The 21,196-nt window shown below is 44.0% G+C and overlaps 2 protein-coding genes across 8 annotated transcripts in view; one reads left to right on the top strand and one right to left on the bottom strand.

Moving 5' to 3' along the window:
* FGD6 (FYVE, RhoGEF and PH domain containing 6) overlaps positions 1-15,179 on the bottom strand; it is a 123,514-nt gene extending 108,335 nt beyond the window's left edge. For both annotated transcript variants that reach the window (XM_075551163.1, XM_075551164.1), the window contains exons 1-2: positions 14,958-15,179; positions 6,308-8,699 (exon numbers count right to left, since the gene is read on the bottom strand). In XM_075551163.1, the coding sequence (XP_075407278.1) occupies positions 6,308-8,699; positions 14,958-14,973 (2,408 nt within the window). In that variant the 5' untranslated portion in view covers positions 14,974-15,179. The remainder of the gene's footprint in view (positions 1-6,307; positions 8,700-14,957) is intronic.
* Positions 15,180-15,495: 316 nt separating this feature from the next.
* VEZT (vezatin, adherens junctions transmembrane protein) overlaps positions 15,496-21,196 on the top strand; it is an 83,024-nt gene continuing 77,323 nt past the window's right edge. For 4 of the 6 annotated variants that reach the window (XM_075551155.1, XM_075551162.1, XM_075551154.1 and 1 more), the window contains exon 1: positions 15,502-15,624. In XM_075551155.1, the coding sequence (XP_075407270.1) occupies positions 15,589-15,624 (36 nt within the window). In that variant the 5' untranslated portion in view covers positions 15,502-15,588. Of the gene's footprint in view, positions 15,625-21,196 lie in introns of all 6 variants that reach the window. The other 2 variants (XM_075551159.1, XM_075551156.1) reach the window with 1 other exon arrangement.

Raw genomic sequence — 21,196 nt, 5'->3', positions numbered from 1 at the left:
CTTATTATTACTATAAAATGGGACCTTCACCACCGTTTCTAAAATTGCTCCTTTGGGAAATGTACTCTTGAGTTCCAAATGATCGTGAACTTTTAGAACACTGCCCCATTTAGAATTGGGACCTGGCTACAGTTATTTCTTGAAAAAGTATAAATATGTTATAATTTGTGAATGTTAAGCTGTGAGTTCAGGAACCATCTTCACGCCATATCATTTCAAGCTTGCTGAGTGATTGTCTAACTGTTACGGAATTTGGTTGGTTATTGTTATAGACTAAATTGTGCTCGCCACCCTCACCCCAATCTGTTACTGATCCTCTTCCTTATACCTCTAGGGTAAGAAGCCCTGAAGGCACAATGGTTAAAGCTGCTAACAGAAAGGTCAGTGGTTTGAGCCCATCGGGGACTCCCTGGGAGAAAGGGGCAGCAGTCTGTTGCTGTGAAAGCAAAGATTACAGCCTTGGAGTTCCAACTCATAGTGACCTTCCATAGTTTCTGAGACTGTACATCTTTACACGAGCTGACCACCAACCACATCTTTCTCACGCAGCGACTGGTGAGTTTGAATAGCTGACCTGGCTGTTAGTAGTTTAAATTCTGCTTTTGAGTATAGATTCTCAGCGCCCTGTTTGCAGAAGGCTATGGATGAGAGTGAAAGCCCACAGTCCGCTTTCACAGTCCCCCAACTAGATTTTAAGAACCTATTCAATTTCTTCTGACCATTAACCAGGGATATGAGCATCTTGCCCTCAGGTGGACTGAAGTGCAAAAGTAGATTAGCTCCATGTCCCCTAGCCAGCCCCAGGGGTGGGTCACAGTCTCCTTTAGGGGTTTTCCTGGGTGTGTCCTTGATGGAGATCACCACACTGGGTTCACGCAGCAATGAGTCATGCCTTATGAATCATGCCCTACCTTGCTTGGTCAGAAAGCCCTGGATCAATCCTGTTAGCTCTTCCAACATATGATCCATAGTCCAATTATGGCAGCGACCCCTTTGGGGATCGAACAAATTGGAAAACACATATTTCCACTGATCTTAGGAACCTAGACACCGCTCCTCTATCGTCTCCAGGTGGGTCCACCCACATGCAGATATGCCCACATACAAGTACCCAGCGTGAAGACTGTTACCCGTGCTACACCATGCTTTAAGACAAAATTTAATTTATTTTTAATTAGAAATAAATATTTCATAATATATTACATATTGTTTTTGTGATTAATCACTATGCTTTAATTACGTTCAACTTGTAACAATGACAAGACATCCTGCATATCAGATATTTACATTATGATTCATAACAGTGGCAAAATTACAGTGATGAAGTAGCAATGAAAATAATTTTATGGTTGGGGTCATCACAACATGAGGAACCGTATTAAAGGGTCGCGGCATTAGGAAGGTTGAGAACCACTGAGTTATGGTTCCCTTCCCACTTGTGTAGTCCCTCCTGTGACTGCAATGTGTCCATCTGCTGCCAATTGTGACATGACTGTGTTTTTCATGTTCCACGCTCTATTTACGTGGCTGTGCGGATGTCATCATGGCCTCGTGCTAGTAGTCTCCACCAAATGTTGTGTCTTTGTCCTTTTTAGGATTTTGTCGAAAATTATGTTTGAGATTTGGCTCTTTTGTAGCACGCGAAGACTCCTTTCTAAGAATACTAGAGAAGTTGAAACAAGGACTTTCTCCCACACCAGACAACCTTCCCTCAGACCCAGTGCTCTGAATTTGGACTTCCAGCCTTCCAACCTGTGAGAAAATAAATTCCTGCTTTTTAAAGCTACCCACTTGTGGTATTTCTGCTACATCAACCTTCAGAAACCAAGATGGCAACAGAAACACTGTCACGGATTCCGGCTCATAGCGGCCCTGCGGGACAGGGTAGAACTGTTACATTGGGTTCCCCAAACTGTAAATCTTTACGATCACAGACTGCCTCATCTTCCCATGCTGCAGGGTTGCTGGTGAGTTTGAATCACCAACCTTCTCGCATGCAGTCCAGTTACAAACCTATAACCTGTAAAATTAATCATTCTCTGTGATCTAATCCCTATGTAAGATCTAGACTCTCTCATCCCTAAGGGATGAAAAATTGATAAAGACGGACTATTCTGATTCATTCTGGCAAAGCTTTGGCTTCAGTTATTTAAATTTAGACATAGTTCAGGCTTTGTAGTAGTTACACAACCTGTTGTCAATTTGAGACTCAAGAGTGAAGGGATGGTGTTTAGCCTGTCAATCAGGTCGCAGCTTGATGACCTAATTTGGAGGCGCTAAGAAGATAAATAGCTCGCTGGAAGTGGGACACATGCTTACTCCCTGCAAGGCATCTTTGCTGACAAGACACATGGAGCTACGATAATGCCCTGGAGTTGAAGGAGCTACGCGGAGTCCCTGCCAGCACTGAGATACTTCTACTGACCCTGGATCCACAATCTGCATCATTGCATGTGTTTCATGAGTCTGAAGAGGAATTTATAGATTGGTATTGGACATATCGGCTAATAGCAGACTTATGGACTTGTCCTGTACTGGGCTAGGATGTTTTATCAATATTCAATTAATCTTGGATATAAAGCTTTCTTATACACATGAGTCTTGCTGAATTTGTTTCTCTAGTCTACCTGGACTAACACAGGCTTGTATTAAAAAAATATTTTAGAGCCTTCAGGTTGTTAGATGCTCTCCAGTCTAGTTCTACTCCTAGTGAACCTACACAACAGAGTAGAACTATCTTAAGGGATTTCCTGTGGGGGAAAACATGAGGCTTTCTGTTCCCATTAAAATGTCCAGCCTCGGATACCCACAGAGGCAGTTCTACTCCATTCTTTACAGTCATTAAGAGTCCAAGCTAACTCAATGGCAGCAATGTGGGGATTTTGGTTGTTTATTTTAAATGAGGTTTCCTAGGCTGTAATCTTTATGGGAACAGATAGACGGTAAGTGGATTTGAACTGCCGACTTTTCAGTTAGCAGCCTAAACCTTAACTGTTGTGCCACCGGGGCTTCTTCGAAGAAGTCTAGGGTATTGGTCTTTGAATCAATTATTCCAAAACACAGGTGTATTTTCAAGTGTCCTATTACCAAACTGGACTGTCACTTTGAGCCTCTCAATTGACCTGAAATGCAATGTATAACTGGCTTCATTTGCCTTACTTTAGGGTACCCGAATTATCTTCTTCACAAGAGATTATTTTTTATCTTCCCTACCCCACCCCCCGCCCCGCCTGTTCAGTCCTGTTTACCAAAGGCACAGCCTCCTAATCAATAGTCTGACCCTATGACTAAAGGCTTTTCAGTCAAAGGCCTTATTTTACTAATCTCATCTGTGTAGCTTCCAGCTCCAGGCCTAAACAGAAACCTCTTTTTGGATAGCTAACTTCCAAAACAGAATGAACCCACCCCCTCAGCAGGCCTTCCTACTTGATAGCTGGCAACTGTGTCCAATGCAGCCCTGGGTTTCCTGTGGCCTCCACAGAGAGCCTTCCTTCCGAATACCTTCTGGCTACAAAGGCTAGCTATATGTTAACCCCTCGCTGCCTGACTCCTCCCACCCCAAACTATCAATCATGTGATGCCTCCTTGGGGGTGTGGCTTTTCTTTTACAAAACACAGACCTACTCCTCTTGCCCTTGACCTTCCTCCTCCATAGGACCCTGTGCCTGCCTTCAGGGGTAGCTCCGTGGGAGCCATGACTGAGATAGCTTTCACTTTGGATCCCTGAACATCTGCACCTATCAGCCTGTGATTTCCCAGCTTCCTGTTTCATCTTTTGAGTCTTCCGATGCAACTCTGGGATTCCAAAAAGAGCTCCAGCTAGCACTGGGTTCCATGGACTTGTGTTGGACTTTGATATGAAGTTCTTTCTTATACAGACAAGGGGGGTACCCAAAAAACCCTGGAATTGCGCTGGGTGGAGCAGAGCTTTCACAGGAAGCATTTTTCCCGTTAGGCAAGAGCAACTTGCTCTGAGTTAGTGCACCCAGTGGCCTTGCCTGGGAAGGTTCTCTCTGGTTGCAGTGATTTTTTTTCTAAAACGCAGTTTTGCTCAAACCTTGTTTTTATGATGGCCGGTTTAAGAGAACATTGTGCAGCTGTGAAATTTTGTTTCCTGCTCAGGAAAAATGTCACAGACACTTTGGGATGTTGAACACAGCTTACAAGGGCAGTGCTATGGGTAAAATGCAAATGTACAAGTGGTTTTCTCATTTCAAAAAGGATGAAATATTGATTGATGACAAACCTCGTTCTGAACATCTGTCAACTTCAAAAAAGGATGAAAATGTCAATTCATGGTACATTTGGATTTGGAGTTCATTCCACCAAGCCAGACTTTTAATCGAGCTATTTCTTTAGAGGTTCTGAAAAAATTGTAAACTGTGTGTGACCAAAAAAAGGCCTGATTTGTGGCAGACAGGGGACTGGTTTGCCACCACAATGCACCTACTCACACAGCCATCTCAGTGTGCCAGTTTGGGGCAAAAAAACAGCATGCCTCTCTTGCCCCACACACCTGACCTTGCTCCGTGAGACTTCTTTTTGTTTCTGTGAATGAAGAGGGACACGAAAACACAGCGATTTGACGTATGGGACTTAGAAGAGGTGAAGAAAAAAATGAGGGAGGTGCTGTCAGCCATCCAAACTGATAAGTTTAAAAAATGTTTCCAAGAATGGAATCGCATATTTGGCAAATGTATTACATGTAAAGGAGCATACCTTGAAGGTGATACAGTTATTTTGTTTAAAAAAAATTAAACATACCTTTGGGGAAAAATTCTGGTGGGTTTTTTTGGACCCCCTTGTATATGAGTGTCACTGGTTTGGTTTCTCTAGACAACCCAGCCAACATAATGGCCTAACAAAGCATCTGCAGACATAGAATATTGTACCAACATGGTCTAAATGTATTTTCTGAAGCAACATGGTCTAAATGTATTTTCTGCACAGTACAATGCAGACAAAGCATGAGTACAATGCACAGGTTTACCTCTGGGACTATGAAGGGAGAAGGAAGCAGCTAGAGAGGATGCCGTGTCTCTTTTTCACTCATTCATGGATCTACCCAACCAACCTCTAGCTCCTTGCTTGGCCTCACATGGGAACAAAGGACACAAAGCAAGAAAACCAAACAGAACACCAGACATGCCAATAAGTAATCACAGAGTTAGAAAGACTGCAATAAAGATGGTAATATAATTGGTAGGTCAGAACAGGATGTGAAAACTTCCCATTGAGTTTTTCCTGAATCAAATACTGTTATGCTGGCCCATCAAAACAGGGCACGATTTCAGTAAGAGAGATGGAGCACATATTCCAGATGCATGAAGCACATATATAAACGCAAAAAATAAGCGCAGCTGTTTCCTGCACTGCTTCCTATATTCATTAGAAATCAGCAATTAGTTTTCAACAAATAAAATAATCCCCAAAGATTGATAACATACAAATTTAAAGATTTTTTTTTAAACCTTCCAAACTCATTTCATCAAGTCAATACTGACTCACAGTGACCCCGTAGGACAGAGTAGAATTGTCCCTGTGAGTTCCCGAGCCTGTAACTCTTTACTGGAATAGAAAGCCCCATCTTTCTCTAGTGGAGCGACTGGTTTCAAACAGCTGGCCTTGAGGTTAGCAGTCCAACTTGTAAGCACTATGCCACAAGGGCTCCTTTTACCGCACAAGAATTTCAATAATCCCTTATGATGCTGCACAGATTTCAAGAACTGCACGGGTATCTTAGCAAACAAAAAAAAACCCCACAAAACTTACAGAATTTGCCAATTTCCTGTGCCAAGTTGCCTCCAATGAGCCCTGCATTGGCTCCGTGGAGGGTCTGGGACTTCTCTGTTGCAGACCTTCCTCCCCTCAGCTACACTGCCTCCAGTTCAAATTCTGTGCATGAATTACTAAAAGTCAACTGCCCCCGGCTTGCACTACAATACCTATCTATTCCATCCATATGATCAATGGAGGCTGTACCTGGGGATAAGAGTTCCAGAGCAAGAAGACATATAATTATTATTACTGTATTTTTGCATTTAACACCCATCCTAGAGAACTCGTACACAGAGAGGGCCACAAGGCCTGCAAAATGCAGTCGTTAAAATACACCTAAGAATCAATGATCATCGCCTTTGCTCAATCTCATAAGAGAAATCAGGAATGCAACTCTTTCTTTTACATATCTGTGAATCTCTTAACTGAACCAGCCTTTGACCACCAGGTGATTTCCCCTGAAGTGCAACCTATCGAACAGAGTTGCTGAAAGCCAATTGCAATAATGCATGCCAAAATGCAATGTTACCTGCAATGCTGAAGTCCGGGTCTAAGTTGCAGCTGGCTAGCAGGAACTTCATAAGGGTCTTCTATCTCATACATATTTGTATCAGTGTCCTCCATGCTGCCCGAATTTTGACATGCAGATTCTGGAGTTTTCCCCACAACCATCGCAAATGGCAAGTTCTCATACTCAGGTATTTCTTCATAGGGACATATATTTTCATACTCTGGTGCGGAGGCACCTGTCACCAGTGTGCAAGGGGCCTGAGGTGATGACTCCCTGGAGAGCATTTGGTCATCCAAAGACTCAGCTCTCGGACCATTGGTCACGCTGGGGTAGTCCCGAGACTTCTTCTTCTTCTTTTGGGATTCCAGACTGTAATGATCTGCAGAATGCGCCTTGGTAGGCTTACTTCGCTTCTCCTCTCCTACCAACAAGCCATGAGAATGACTTTCTGTCCTCTTCTGCTCCCCACCACAGAAGCTACCAGCGGTTGGGTCTCCAAGTTGGCTACTCCTGGACCATAATTTCTGAAAGTCACTCTTCATGAAACAGATGGACAGTTTCAGGTTGAGCAACTTCTTGAAAGAGTTTTTCTTTGGAGCGTCTTTGCAAGGCTTGGCGCTCCTAACCACATCCATAGCGGATAATGACTTCGCTCTGGGCTTGGCTTGCGTAGCTGAAGAGCCACTATGTGAAGACATCCTCCCAGCCTTCAAGGATTCTGGGTTCCCTGAAAAGGGTAAAATAGGATGAGGTAATTTCCATACCGGCTTTTCTGAAGTCCGCTTGGGGCCATCACATGAGGACAACATACCCTGGGGTGGGGCACACAAATGCTGGGCGTGATTTCGTTCTAGACTCCTCCCTGAAGTTCTTCCTCCATCTGAGGGATAAGAACCTTTCTCCACCAGCTCCTCCGAGGCAGCCTTTTTCAGCACTCCTGCGGCAGGCAAGCTGTGTCTTTGAGGCTTCTTGGGGACAACTCTCAACGAAGCTTCATCCTTGACGGCAGATTCCTTTTGCACTTCAGGGGCAGGTACGGCTGGGTTACGGGCAGCAGGCAAATGTTTATCACAAGTTAATTTGAGTTGCTTAGGCAGGCTCATAGATAAAGTGCTACATCTTATAAAAGTGGTCTCACTGTCTGCAGCGAGGGGCGTACTACAACTATCCTCTGTCTTGCTGGAGTCTTTGTCTAAAGGAGGTGACATTTCTTCAACAGAAGACGTTTCAGGGCAGCTGGTGTTTTGTGAATGGGCTAAGTCTTGTCTCTCACAGTCAGAGTCCGGATTCAGTTCACTTGCATTTCCGTGCTTCACTTTGTCCACCTGTTCCTGGTTACACAAAGCATTCTGACGAAGAACACTGCCTTTATTCTTCTTCAAATGCTTGTCAGTAAGACCAGAAGAGCTACCATCTGAATTACCTGGCTCCTCAATGCTTTCACTAGGTGTATCAATATACGTCTGGCGAGTCAGACAAGCAGTGCGTGTCTTCCTGGGCTTGGGAGTTGGAAATTTTTTGTTGTAGGGCACTGGGTGAATTTCTAAGAGGTCATGGTCTTTGACTTCCAACTCCTCATTCACTCTGTCTGCAGGTATAAAATCATTCCTTTTGCTGTTTTCGGATACATGATGGCAAGTACTACTGCCTTTTTCATGACCTTCCTGACAAGTCTCAACAATTTGAAATTCCTCATTTGGAGGTTGTAGGAGGTGGTGATGGTCAGGTACTTTCTCAAAGCCGGAGGAGGAGGAGAAGGAAGAATCACCATACTCAATTCTGAATTGCTTGTTCGAATGACAGCTGCCATTCATTTCGGGGTTGTCTGGGGGTCTGTGATTCTGTGGGGTGCCTACGGGGGAGGTTTCTTGGGTTAAAACATCTTCGAGATTCTTGTCTGCGGCATTTGCCTTTAAAACGACCCCACTCTGGCTCTTAGCCTTTTCACCACAAGAGTCACACTGAGACTCACCTTTTACACTCAAAGAGAATTCATCAGTCTGACTGTTCCCCACATTCTCACACAGTTCCAGGGGTTCTAAAAGAAGCTGCTCTCCACACAAATTCCCAAGCTTATGGGCACACCCGGAACTGCAGGAAGATAAGATGCAGTCACTTCTCTGCTCTGCTGCATGTGTACAGTTATGGTCCTCAGCATCTTCTCCAGGTACTTTCTGCTTGTCCTTGTCCACGTTCACAGTGTTTTTCCTTGCTGGCAGTGGCCGGCTCTCTCGAACAGGGGCATCCTTGAGAACTTTTGGTTTGGGGGCTATTGCTGGCTTGGTTTTCCTTGTTGCCTGTTGAGGACTGGAAACCACAAGGTCAGGTTTAGGAGCCACAGGAGGTGGAACTGGCTTATTATTTGCCACCGCAAACTTTGGCTTGGGGGCCAATGGTGGCTTCTTGATCTCTGGAGAGGAAAACAGAAAATAAGAATAGTCTGGTGACAAAATACCCAAAGCACAAGGTAGAACGTGAAACAATTCTATTGCATTGTTACTTTAAACAATATCTTATGTTATCGAGTGCTATCATAATAGAAATACCACAAGCGGAAATGTGTTTTCTCAGTGTGGGAGGCAAATCCACACCTCTTTACCATCAACTTGGCTCTAACTCATAACGATCACACAGGACATTGTGGAACTGCTCCCTTCGGTTTTAGAGACTAAATCATGAAGGGAACACAGCCCCATCATTCTCCTGTGCAGTGACTGCTAGAATGCAATCACTGTTCGCCCAATGTGCCACCAGGGACCCCAAACAGGTTGGCATGCCAAGAGTGGAAGGCTAAAAGTCCACAATTAGGATGCTGGCTCTCAAAAAAAAAAAAAAAACCCAAACAAACCCCCCAAAACACATTGCAAGCAAGTGAATTCCAACTCATAGCAACTATATTGAGTAGAGTAGAATGTCCCCTGTGGGTTTCTGAGGCTGCATCCCTCCCCACCCAGACCAGCTGATGGGTTCAAACTGGGCTCTTGCAGTTAACAGCCCGATTCCATAACCCACTAGGTCTCTCATGCTAGCTCTTCAAGCTCATTGCCAATGAGTCGATTTCGACTTACAGATGTAGGACAAGATAGAATAGCCCATATGAGTTTCTGAGACTGTAATCCCAGAACTCACCCACTCACCCACCCCCTGCTATGGAGTCAATTCCAACTCATGGTGCCCCTATAGGACTGAGTAAAATAGCCCTAGAATTTCCAAAGCTGAAATCTGTAAAGACAAAGACCGCCATAACTCTTTCTCGGAGCAGCTAGTGGGATTTGACCCACTGACCTTCTATGGTTCGGCTCTGAGAGCTTTAACTACTGTGTGCAAAGGTATACTAAAGCACAACCCACTCTCAGTTCCGACTCACAAGGACCCGAGAGCAGAGCAAAACTGCTCCACAAGGTTCTTGACACTAAGTCTTTGAGGCAGCAACCAGCCCTTGACCTTGCACTTAGCAGCCCTAAGCTTTCCTCACAGAATACCCACGGGGCTCCTTCACTTGGAGATGGCCATAGTTTCTAGTGCAGCCATTTGCGTTCAACATTTTAGACAAAGTCTTTCATAAACACTCATTTATATTATGCTAGGAACAATTGCGAGGATGCTGCAGCGCGGGGCAGCGTTTAGTTCTGTTGTACAGAGTCCTTATGGGTCAGAATTGACTCAATGGATCTGTAACAACAAAAAACTTGAACAGAGCTTCTGCCTAGTCCATAGGAATCTGAGGTTACAACTTGAAAAGCCTCCATCAGGACATGCTATCCCTTATTTAGAACAGTCTCTAGCCATTTAGTTGCTGTTAGAGACGATGTGTCATCCCCAAACTCATGACCCCATGCACAATTCTGCCAGACCTGCACCATTGCCATGACTGGGCTAGGATCAGACTTTCTTGATCCATGGAGGCTTTCCCAGCTTGACTCAGTATGAAAGCACCACTCCATCTGGTCAGTACCATACCAATAAGCAAGTGTCCACTAACAGGCAGGCAGTGGCTATGCCTGAGGCACAGTAGCTAAATAAAAGCTTTACTTAAAACTCAACTCCCTGCCATTGATAGGGCAGAGTAGAACTGCCTCTGTGACTTTCTGAGATTGCAACTCTTAACAAGAGTAGAAGGCTTCATCTTTCTCCCATGGAGCGGTCGACAGTTTTGAACTGCTAACCTTGTGGTTTTTAACCCAATGAGCAACCTACTATTGTCACTTCTGACCCAATCTTATATTTATCTCCCAGGAGACTAGGTCAGAAAAATTCTATGCTTCTTAGACTTAGGTTTGTTTGTTCTTCCAATAGGCTCTGGGCTGACTAAAACTCAATTTATCAAAAAAGATGAAAAGAGCAAACTTTTCAAAATATTTGCTGCAAAGCAATACTGAATATTATTTAATTGCTTGGATACCTGGGAGCTTTGAGATTTCATTTGCTGGGGATTTTCTTTTCACCAAAGGAAATTAGTCACAGCATGCAGGAAGATATTACATGGAACTGAGTGAAAAAAAAAAGAGTGGGTGCTCTACTTCCCTTTATCAACCAAGAAAGAATTTCCTGAGCCCAAATATTACTAGTGTAACCAAGATTACACACCAGCCCATGCCTTCTTGCTGTTTCTGGAGAGAACATCTTCATAGATAAAGAAGGTCATGGAATACAGCGAGTACGTGAACTCACTGGGGCTGCTGGTTTTTTCCAGGACTCCAAGTCTTCCACATTCGACTGGGTATTCCGGTGAAAGGTCGCTAGGAGTAGGAATGAACTCAATGGCAATGAGCTGAGTTCACTGTCACTCTTTTCAGCGGTCCTTCTTTAATAGATTTTATTTTTACTGTACTTTAAAGACCATTAAAATTTCAGTTAGCTGATCAAGAATCATTAAAGTTTTGGGGTTTTGAGTGTGTGTGTGTATGTGTGTGTGTGTGTGTTTAAGGAAGAAAAGACTGATAAAATTCTTCCATAAAGCTTGTTGTTGTTTACCAAATCAAACTCAAGTTATCAGGTCAAATCTTAATAAAATGTATGAATGCCCTTAGACTTCTTCCCAACCCTTGTCCAACCCAGTTTGCTAAAGATAATGAAAAGGGACAGATTGTCATGTTGATTTTCCTTCTAGAGCCAGTCTCAGAACATCCTCTTTGAGATTTTTTTTAGGGAATCAAAAGAAACAGAAGACCCCTTATCAGAGTAATCTTTTACTTCCGGATTCGCATCACTTGTACCTAAAACCACTGATGCCTGCTCCCGGAATTAAAGGTGACCTTGGACTTAACATTGTAAAATAATTGGATTGCTGACAGCAGACAGCTTAGCTCAAGTGTCTGCCTGCAATGCGGAGCTCACTGCTTCAGCTCCCTTCCGTGAGGAGTGCGAGTTGGATCATCTTTGAAGCTCTGAGAGGTTCTGAGAGCACAACTTTTGAAGCTAACCCTTATACCAAACCCCAAACCAAATTCACGGCCTTCAAAGGTATGCTCACTCAATTAGGACAGGATCCTATAGGGCAGCGGAGAACTGCCCGACAGTATCCGAGACTGGCACGGTTTACAGACCCAGAAAGCCCCATCTTTCTCCTGAGGAGTAGTTGGCGTTTTCGAGCTTCTGACCTCAAAGTAGTAACCACTACACAACCAGGCTCCTCCCTTATACCAGGGGCTTCAAAAAGCTGGTGGTAAAAATGGACTTAGCAGACAATAGAATATGCCACCAACTCTGTGAAGCCCTCCCCACTTATCCTCTCACACAGTAAACTGGGTTTTTGTTAGTAGCCTCCTCGGTGGCCCCTTACTCAATGGAACGAAATGCTGGCTTGGTCCTGTGCCACCCCCATGATCAGTTGGGGACTGGACCCTTGTGACCTGTAGGTTTCTTCCTAGTCTTAGTTTGTCTTAGTCTGGAAGCCTGGCTCATCTGTTTCGCCATTTAGCAACACTCCTGCATCTACTAACACAGATGGTGGCTGGGCAGGAGGTGCACTGGCAGGGAATCAACTGGGTCTCTCTCGGTAGGGCAGAATGTTACCACTCAGACACTCGCGACTCACTCTAGCCACTGCACCCAATGCTATTTTCTCCAGGACACCTCTTGACTTTACCTCCGCCTGTGTCTCCACCACTAGAAAGCAAGCTCCAGGAGGGAGGGGCCTTGGTTGGTCTCATTTTCTGCAATTAAAACAGGGCCTCGGAATCCTCGTACCCTTATTCAATCTCAGTATTAAAAATAAAGCAAAATCTTAAACAAACAAAAAAAAGACCCATTTTAATGTAAAATCACATGATGAAAACTTCACAGGGATCGACTTCCATGGATTAAATAAACCCTTTAAGTTTTAGTAGAGGATATGTGTTGAACTAAGACATGGGTCCCACAATATCAGGAATCCTGTTTGGTTATTTCATTGGTTTGTTTTGGGAGTTGACTTGCAAAGAAACACACATCAAAAAATAACAAGCCATCCTATTATGCTCTCCTCCAATGTCCAAGTCTTGAAATACATGCATGATGCTTGGAAATGAATCCAGCACCTCTGGATCTAAATACTGCATCAACAGTCAGATGCAAACCTTAGAGCACAGCAGCCAATTTTTTATTTACACAGCTGTTGGGCTCCAGGGAAAAATAAGGTAAGGAACTGAAGCAAAAGTACCATTTTACTACAACCAACAGAAGCGTCCTCTGCTACCCACAGGTGGCTGTGGCTCACGTGCCCCAAGTTAATATAGGAGTGACCTGGACATGCTGAAAAATAAGTAGAATGCACACCTATCATTCTCTCTCTCTCTCTCTTCACAGATTGCTTAGAATAACTCTGAAATCTGTACTAAAGCCACAAACTTTCATAGATGTAGGGGGTGGGGTCAAAACCCCTAAAACTAGCAAAGTCTTCTTCAGGGTACTTGTAACTTCAATCACCCAAGTTCCCCTCAATGCTCCCCATGTAGAACAGAGAAAGAACATGAATAAATCTTAACAGATGGGCGAACAAAAAAAAAGGTAGTGCTTCCAATTGAGCCATGCTCCAAACCAACTAACTCAGCGAAACACAGGAAGTGTCCCTCTTTTAAAACACCACAAAAATGTCTGTGGGCTTTGTTAATTGTAAAGTTGATAAAATATACAGTTTGCATTATTCTAGCTTAACTCCAAAGGCAGAACCACGAACTTGCAAAACTGGGTCTCAGAAGTCATGTCTACGCATTTAAAGGGCAAAGGAAGTGCTTCTGTACCTGCTCTTTATGAAAGTCTACAGCTGGAAAGGAAAACTGATACATATGAGGAATGAATATTTTAAATTCATTTGACACTGGTAAAAGGGAGAACTAACATTCGTGAAATGGAATTCTCAATTCCCAACCACTTGAAAATCAAATTACTTTGACGAATTCAGCAATTATTTTTTTAAAACAAAACTTGAATTAAGATGGGACATAAATTTAGGATGGACCAAGTTGCCTTAAATCTGTAGAAAGCCTCCCTTTGTTAAGAAAAAGGGTGTTTATAAATAACTTCAATGGCTTATTCCATTTACATACATGTATTAAGATCACAAGGAAAAACCCACAACTGTTACAGCTATACCTCACTTCTTGCTTTCTTATTCCTATTTGCTAACTTCTTGCCTGGTTAATTGTAATTTGATGACACCCAGCAATGCAACACTCAAATAAATATAACAATCACAAATCATAACATTTGCAGGACTGTTTGACAGCTTCAAGTTGTAGGGATTTTAAACAGATGACAGGAAAAGCAAAGAAAATTTAATCTGATACGTACTTAAATGCTGGATCTAGAAATAATTTTGAGGAGAAGCTTTAAACTATTTTTAATGAAAGTTTATTCCCTTCAACATGAACAAAAACTTTTTTTAAAAACAAATTTGAGTTAACACACTGAGATCTTGTTTAAAAATTAACCTATGTTCTTATAAAACGAGTTCAATACGACTTTAGCAATCATTTGGGGACATAAAAACCGTTTCTTGAAAGTGGCAAGAATTGCTCAGACCCACACAGAGGTAAACACTGGCGTTATCATTTGGATAAGGGGCCAAGAACGTGAGGGGCCAGACAGATAATAGGGCTTTGTTTACACGAGCCAGGTAGAAATGGAAGAAAGTGATACGAAGTTGGATGAAGATGAGCAAACAATTGCTATGGCTTGTCCCGCGGTTCTGTCTCACACACACGGGAGAAACGACCCACACCAGCGCAGCAAAGGCTGTCAATCACGTCCCCGAATAAAGGGGTAAAGGTCCCCAGTGGGTTTCAAGCTCGTGGCAGCACGGGTAGCTGCGTGAAACCCTGGGAGCACCGAGCCTTCCTGAGAATGAGGTTTGAACCAGGGCACCTGGACTGTCTTCACACGCAAAGGCGAAGTCGCCCAAGTTGTAGGAGAGAGGAGCAAATGCCTTCTGCATTTTTCGCTCCACCTGGCGCCGCATCCCCCCCCCCCCCAATACAGGTCTTCCTCTAAGGTCCCAAGAGACACGCATTTCCAAGCAGGAAGGGGCGCGGAGCTCCGGCAGCAACTCCGGTCCCCTCCGCAACAGTGCCGGTCCTCAGGAAAGGTGGAGGACAGGCACACCACATACCCACCCGGGACACAAAGTTGCTCGAGAGCCGAAGACGGGCTCCCCACAAACTTTCCGCGGCAGGGCGACTCCCGCACTCACCGGCGGCAGAAGTCATGATTCCCGACCGCCGGCGCACTCGCTTCCCCGGCTCGCCCCACTCAATCCATGTTCGCCTTTCCGTCAGTCCATTGTTCCAAGCGTTCGGGCAGAAGAGAAAAGCCTCCGCGGCGCTCGCTCTCCGTCCCGCGGACCCGGCACAAAGGATGCGGCCGGCTCCAGGGACCCTGCGGTGCACCCGGGCGCGAGCCGCCAGAGGCGGGCGGGCGGGCGTGCACGAGCGCCGCCCCGCCGAGCTCCGGGCGGACGGCCAGGCGCGGCCACGAGCTGCGCGCACCGCGGATCCGCCGGCGCGTGCCCCGGTCTGACTCCGAAAAAAATCAGTGCTCCAGGCGCCCCCTACTAGCCGCGGCCGGAAAAGGCACACAAAAGCTCCCGCCTTCTCCAATCATAAGGCTTGGACCCCGTCTTCCCCACCTCTGGCCCCGCCCCCATCTGCACGCTCACCCTCTGCTCCAATAAGCGCGTAAGGAAAGGGGGCGTGAACTGCCAGGCATGCTGGGAAGTGTAGTTTTCTGGACACGCAGAAGGGGCAGGCGCCTACGCGCGGGCGCTGCCCGTTCTCCCGCCTTCATTTCCCATCGTGCTGAGGCGGGTGGCATGGCGGAGAAGGATGACACCGGACTTTGACGAAGAGGTGGTTTTTGAGGTAAGGGGGAAATGGCGGTGGGTGTGGAATGCCTTTGTCTGAAGACAAGGGCTAGCAGAGAAGAGAGGAAGCAAGGCGTGGGACCTAGCCACGGTCCAGAGAGCCGGTGACACGCCGCCTGCGGCCTTGGCCGCCGACACCCCCCCACCCCAGCCGACCCCGGTGTCTGCGGGGCCTACCGCTAGGTGCAACCTGACAGGTGTAACCCGCGGCCTCTGCCCCAGGCCGTCCGGAATCCGGAGCCTTGGCCGCTTTGCCAGCGCCCATGGGCAGGAGCCCCACCTACTCCTTCGCCAGGGATGGATGCTCCGTGGGGGCCCTGCGCCTCGCCGGGGCGGGGCCGAACCGTGCATTTTGGTTACCCAATGGTACAGCTCAACCACCCCTGGTTTGTTCCTCGATCTGGGGGGTCAGTATCCAGAAGTTTACCGTGGTACGGTGCTCTGTCGAGGCGTGGCCCGCGGAGTGACGGCAGCAGGTGCCAGGTATTGGACACGGTTTGAAATCTTTGTGTCGGACCTACTGTGGGTGCTTGGGGCTGGGACATCTCAGTATGCAGGTGCAAGTCTTTTGTCCTTTACTATTAAGGTAGGTGGAGCCAGTTCTTCTGCCTGGACACTGTGAATGCTTTTGTGTAGGATGATTTTAAGAAATCTGCCATCTTGAAAAGAAACACTGGACCAAAGTGTGTAGGTTTTGCACATACGTTCTTTCATCCAAATGGATTTTTCAGAAGTGGGGAGCCAAATCGCCGGTGACTTCCAATGGGATAGCTAAGCACTGACAGGTAATTACGGTACAGAAAGATAAATGTTCAAAGACGTTCAAACTGTCGTTGGAAGATTGGTTTGGAAACTGTGCGCCACCAGTCTTGGTGTGCCCAGTAAATGGTATCGGAGGTGCATCGTGAACTGTGGATCAGATTGGAAAGATCAGAGGAAGAGAATGCATTACTAAGAAGGAAAACAGAACCGTCTTCTAAGGTTGAGAGGCTTGAAAGTACCTGGTGTGGTTTTCCTGGAGGATGGACTAGAACCTTGGGGGCACAGTGGTCAAGTGCTCCAACCAAAAGGTAGGCGATTGGAACCCACCAGCCACTGAGGCCGGAAAGACGCTGCAAACGGCTTTCAAAGAAATGTAGTCTTAAAACGTACTTTGCCCTACATTGTCGCCATGAGTGGAAAGTCGTTGTAGTATGTGGTTTGATGTGGGTGAACTATGGAGGTAGTAAAAGATGTAGCTTTGCCAAAATGAGGGAGACTAGCTGGCAGGAGTTCACCAGGGTAAGGGTAGGATTGAATTGTAGAAATAAGAGAAGACATAATGAATGCCTTGGTCAGACATTTCTAAGGTAAAATTGAAGAAATGGTTGCAGATAGAATGTGGAAATTGCAGGAGACACAGAAATGAAATCTAGGTGGCTAAAATTTCTAGAGTAGAGGAAACTGGATGGATGTGTTTTGTTGACTCTTATTTTCTTAAATTTATGAATATAACATTGGTACATGTTAGACAATACGCTAAAAATGTAAAATCATTATTATATCAACCAAAGATGGCATTAACATTATAGTGTATGTTTTTACACACTTTTTCTATACTAATTTTTTGTGTGTGATCTCTTAACACAAAAAGATATCGGAGCATCTAGAATTTTGTATCTCTATATTTTCAGTTTTTAGCTATTCATATACTTATTGTAATAAATTATCTCATATATGCATCATGATATAAGCATTTCCCTATTATTGGGCTTCCAAATTTTCACCATTACAAGCAATTTATTGAGTCTATCTTTAACTGAAACTCCCATGTTTTCCTCAAAGTAATTTCTATAATTAGAGCCAGTTGATCAAAGGATGTGAACAATATTTTAAGGCTTAGGATTTATCAGAAAGCTTAAACCAATTCCTATTTCCATTAGGAATAGATGGAGTTTCACCAAATCCTGAGCAGCAATCTCAATAATTTCCTGTAATCTTTGCTAATTTGGTAGGCAAGCATTGTAATTCATTGTTCTAGTTTTCATTTTGTGCATTAAATGTTTATGGCCATTTTTACTTATTTGCTCAAAGGTCCTCTTTGAATTGTGACCATTTTTCCTGTTGAATACTAGCTTTTAAAGAATTAAATTGTATGAATTCTTTATATATTGGCTTCACAAGGCTTGAAGCCAATATATAAAGAATTCATGTAGAATATTTATTCTACATGAAAATTTTCTACATTTTTACAAAAAATTTCCCATAATATGGTGTTTTAATGTATTTACCTTTTGTCATACACTTTTTTAAAATTACAGTATAATATACATACAGGAAAATGCACAAATCCTAAGTGTGAAGACTGATGAATTTTCATGCATTGAAAACACCCATGAAGCCAGCACTCTGATCATAAAACAAAAATCAACAGCATATTATTATATCTGTTCTCCTGCTCCCCCCAAAATAACTCCTATTCAGATTTATAATACCCTCGATTATTTTTGTCTATGTGTGCAATTCCATTTATATGCTCTTTTGTGTTCCTTTTCTTCTTTTATATTGTGAGATTCATCCATACTGTTACATGAGCATTTTTTATTTTTCTGTAGAATACATGTGCATATATGACAACTATGAAATCCATTCTACTTTTGAGTCACTGGGTGATTTCGAGTTTGAGATTATTTCAGATAATGTTGCTGTCAGCATTTTCACATATGTGTGTCTTCGAATACATTTCTCTTGGGAGTGGATTTGGTGGGCAGTAGGAAATGCACATGCCCCCCACTATCATGATCCGAATTCTCCCTTGCAAGTCTGGCTAGATGAGAGGATGTGCACTGGTACAGATAAGTACTGGAAACACAGGGAATCCAGGGCAGATGATCCCTTCAAGACCAGTTGTGAGTGGCGATACTGGGAGCGTAGAGGGAGGAAGGGTTGGAAAGGGGGAACCGATTACAAGGATCTACATGTGACCTCTTCCCTTGGGGACGGACAACAGAAAAATGGGTGAAGGGAGACATCGGACAGGGCAAGATATGACAAAATAATAATTTATAAATTATGTTAGGGTTCATGAGGGAGCAGGGAACGGGAAGGGTGGGGGAAAATGAGGACCTGATCCTAGGGGCTTAAGTGGAGAACAAATGTTTTGAGAATGATGAGGGCAATGAATGTACAGATGTGCTTTACATAATTGATGTATGTATGGATTGTGATAAGAGTTGTATGAGCCCCTAATAAAAAACAAACAAAAATAATAATATAGGGGGGGGGGAAGGAAATGCACATGTTCATTTTTGGCCAATATTGGTAGATACAACCAAGTATGACTCCACAGTGGTTGTATAGATTTATATGCATATCCCTAGTTACTGTTGCTATAATTTTGGTCTTTTTCATTTTATCTTTCTGGTGGGGGAGTATACTGGTTCTTAGTGGTCTTACGTATTTATTGGTTAATTGTGTATTCACTTGTGAAACCCTGTTCAGATTTCCTGCTTATTTTTTCTAAGGGGTTCCCTTGTTTTCTTACTGATTTGTTGGAGGTCTTTATTCCTGCTGGATGCGAATAATTTGTTGGATTTGTTGTGTGCTGTTGGATCTCTTCTGTCCCATCAGTTCTAACCCAGTGTGCAGCAGAATAAAGCAGTGCACCATCCTCACAATTGTTCTGTTTGAACCTATTACATTCTGTCCATCCATCTCACTGAGGGCCTTCTAGATTTTTAGTGACCCTCAACCTTATCAGGAACTCTGATGCCACTGTGAGCTAAACATTAGGCTGCTAAATGCAAGGTCTGTGGTTCAAACCCATCGACTACTCTAGACAAAGATTAGGCTATCTGCTCCTATAAACATTTACAGTCTTGGAAACTCTATACAGTGCTCTCTGAGTTAGAATCAACTTAATGGCAGTAGGTTTGGGTTTCATGATCTCCCGATCTGGGGATTGGATCTGGTTGGCACTGTTGAGTAAACATTGAATTGCTAAACTCAAGGTCATTGTTCAAGCCTACCAATCACTTCTCTGGAGAAAGATGAGGCTATTTCTGTACAGATTTACTTTGTTGGAAATCCTATATAGGGTCACTATGAATTGTAATTGACTCAGTGTGGCCGTGAGATAACATGAACAAGTTATATGAAATCAAGTTTCACCAACCTCTCTTCTAAGGAGCATTTTGGCTATCCTTCTTCCAAGACAGATTTGTTCATTCACCTGGCCCTCCATGGTGTAGTCAATATTTTATGCCAACACCATGATTTAAAGGCATCAATTCTTTGTTTTCCACTATTCATTGCCTAACTTTTGCATTCATATGAGGGGAATGAAAATACTACGGCTGGGGTCAGGCATTTTGATCGTAGCCATCAAAATGACATTTTTTTTGTACTTAAAAGAGGTCATTGCAACAGATCGTTGTGCACAGTCCACTGTAATCCATCATTTGATTTCTTGACTACTGCTTCCATGGGCATTGATTGTGGATCTAAGTAAATGCTATCCTTGACAGCTTCAGTATGCTATCCTTGACAGCTTCAGTATTTGCACTGACTAATAGCAACACTGTAAGACAGCGCAGAGCTGCCCCAGGCCTTTCCTGGGTTGTAATCTTTAGGAACCCTTGTCGCACTGTCGCGGAAGCACCATCAGACTGCTAACTTCAAGGTCAGCTGCTTTATGGGAGAAAGATGAGACCTCCAACCCCCAGAAAGAGTTAACAGTTTCAGAAACCCACGGAAGTTCTACTCTCTCCGATAGTGGGAGTTGACTTGGTGACAGTGAGTTTGGTTTAGGTTTGAGATGAGCTGGAATCGACTCATTGGCAGTGGGTATGGGTACAATGTTCAGGAAGGAGCACTGGTGACCTAGTGGTTAAGTGTCCCGCTGCTATGTGAATGGTCAGCAATTGGAACCTACCAACTTCTCCATGGGAAGGAGATGTATTGGTCTGCTTCTGTAAGGAATGTAGCCTTTGAAATTGCATTTCCACCCTGCCTGACTCTTAAGGATACTGTGAGTCAGAATCCACTTAGAAGTGGATTAGAATCTTTCTTTTTTAGGAGCAGATTGCCAAATATTTTCTGCCGTATAGCAGCTGTTGAATTTGAACCTCTAAGCTTTTGCTTAGTAGTCAAGCATCTAACCATTGTGCTACCAGGGCTCCTTGTGTATCTAGAATGTCCTTATCCTCATGGGTTGCTTTTGTACTCTCATAGTGGTATATTTCAGTGAACAGAAGCTCTTAATTTTACAGTGATTCAATTAAACTTTTGTTTTATAGTTAGTGCTTTTAAAGAAATACTTGCCTACTGTTTGATCAAACCAATGTTTTCTCTAAAGGCTTGATTGTTTTCACTTTCCCAGTAAACCATCCATCTGGAAATGATTTTTGTGTGTGGTATAAAGGAAGCACGTTGCTATTTAGTCAATTCCAGCTCCTAACAGCCCTTTGTAGGATCTGTACGACTAAATCTTTGCAGAAGCAGACAGCTTCCACTTCCTCACACTGAGAGACTTGTGGGTTTGAACCACGGATCTTGCATTTAGCAGCCCAATGTCTAGCCCAGTGATACGG

This window comes from Tenrec ecaudatus, chromosome 6 (genome assembly GCF_050624435.1).
Source record: "Tenrec ecaudatus isolate mTenEca1 chromosome 6, mTenEca1.hap1, whole genome shotgun sequence".
Taxonomy (NCBI): domain Eukaryota; kingdom Metazoa; phylum Chordata; class Mammalia; order Afrosoricida; family Tenrecidae; genus Tenrec; species Tenrec ecaudatus.
Note: the sequence above shows the minus strand (reverse complement) of the source record. Positions and strands in the feature narration are given on the sequence as shown.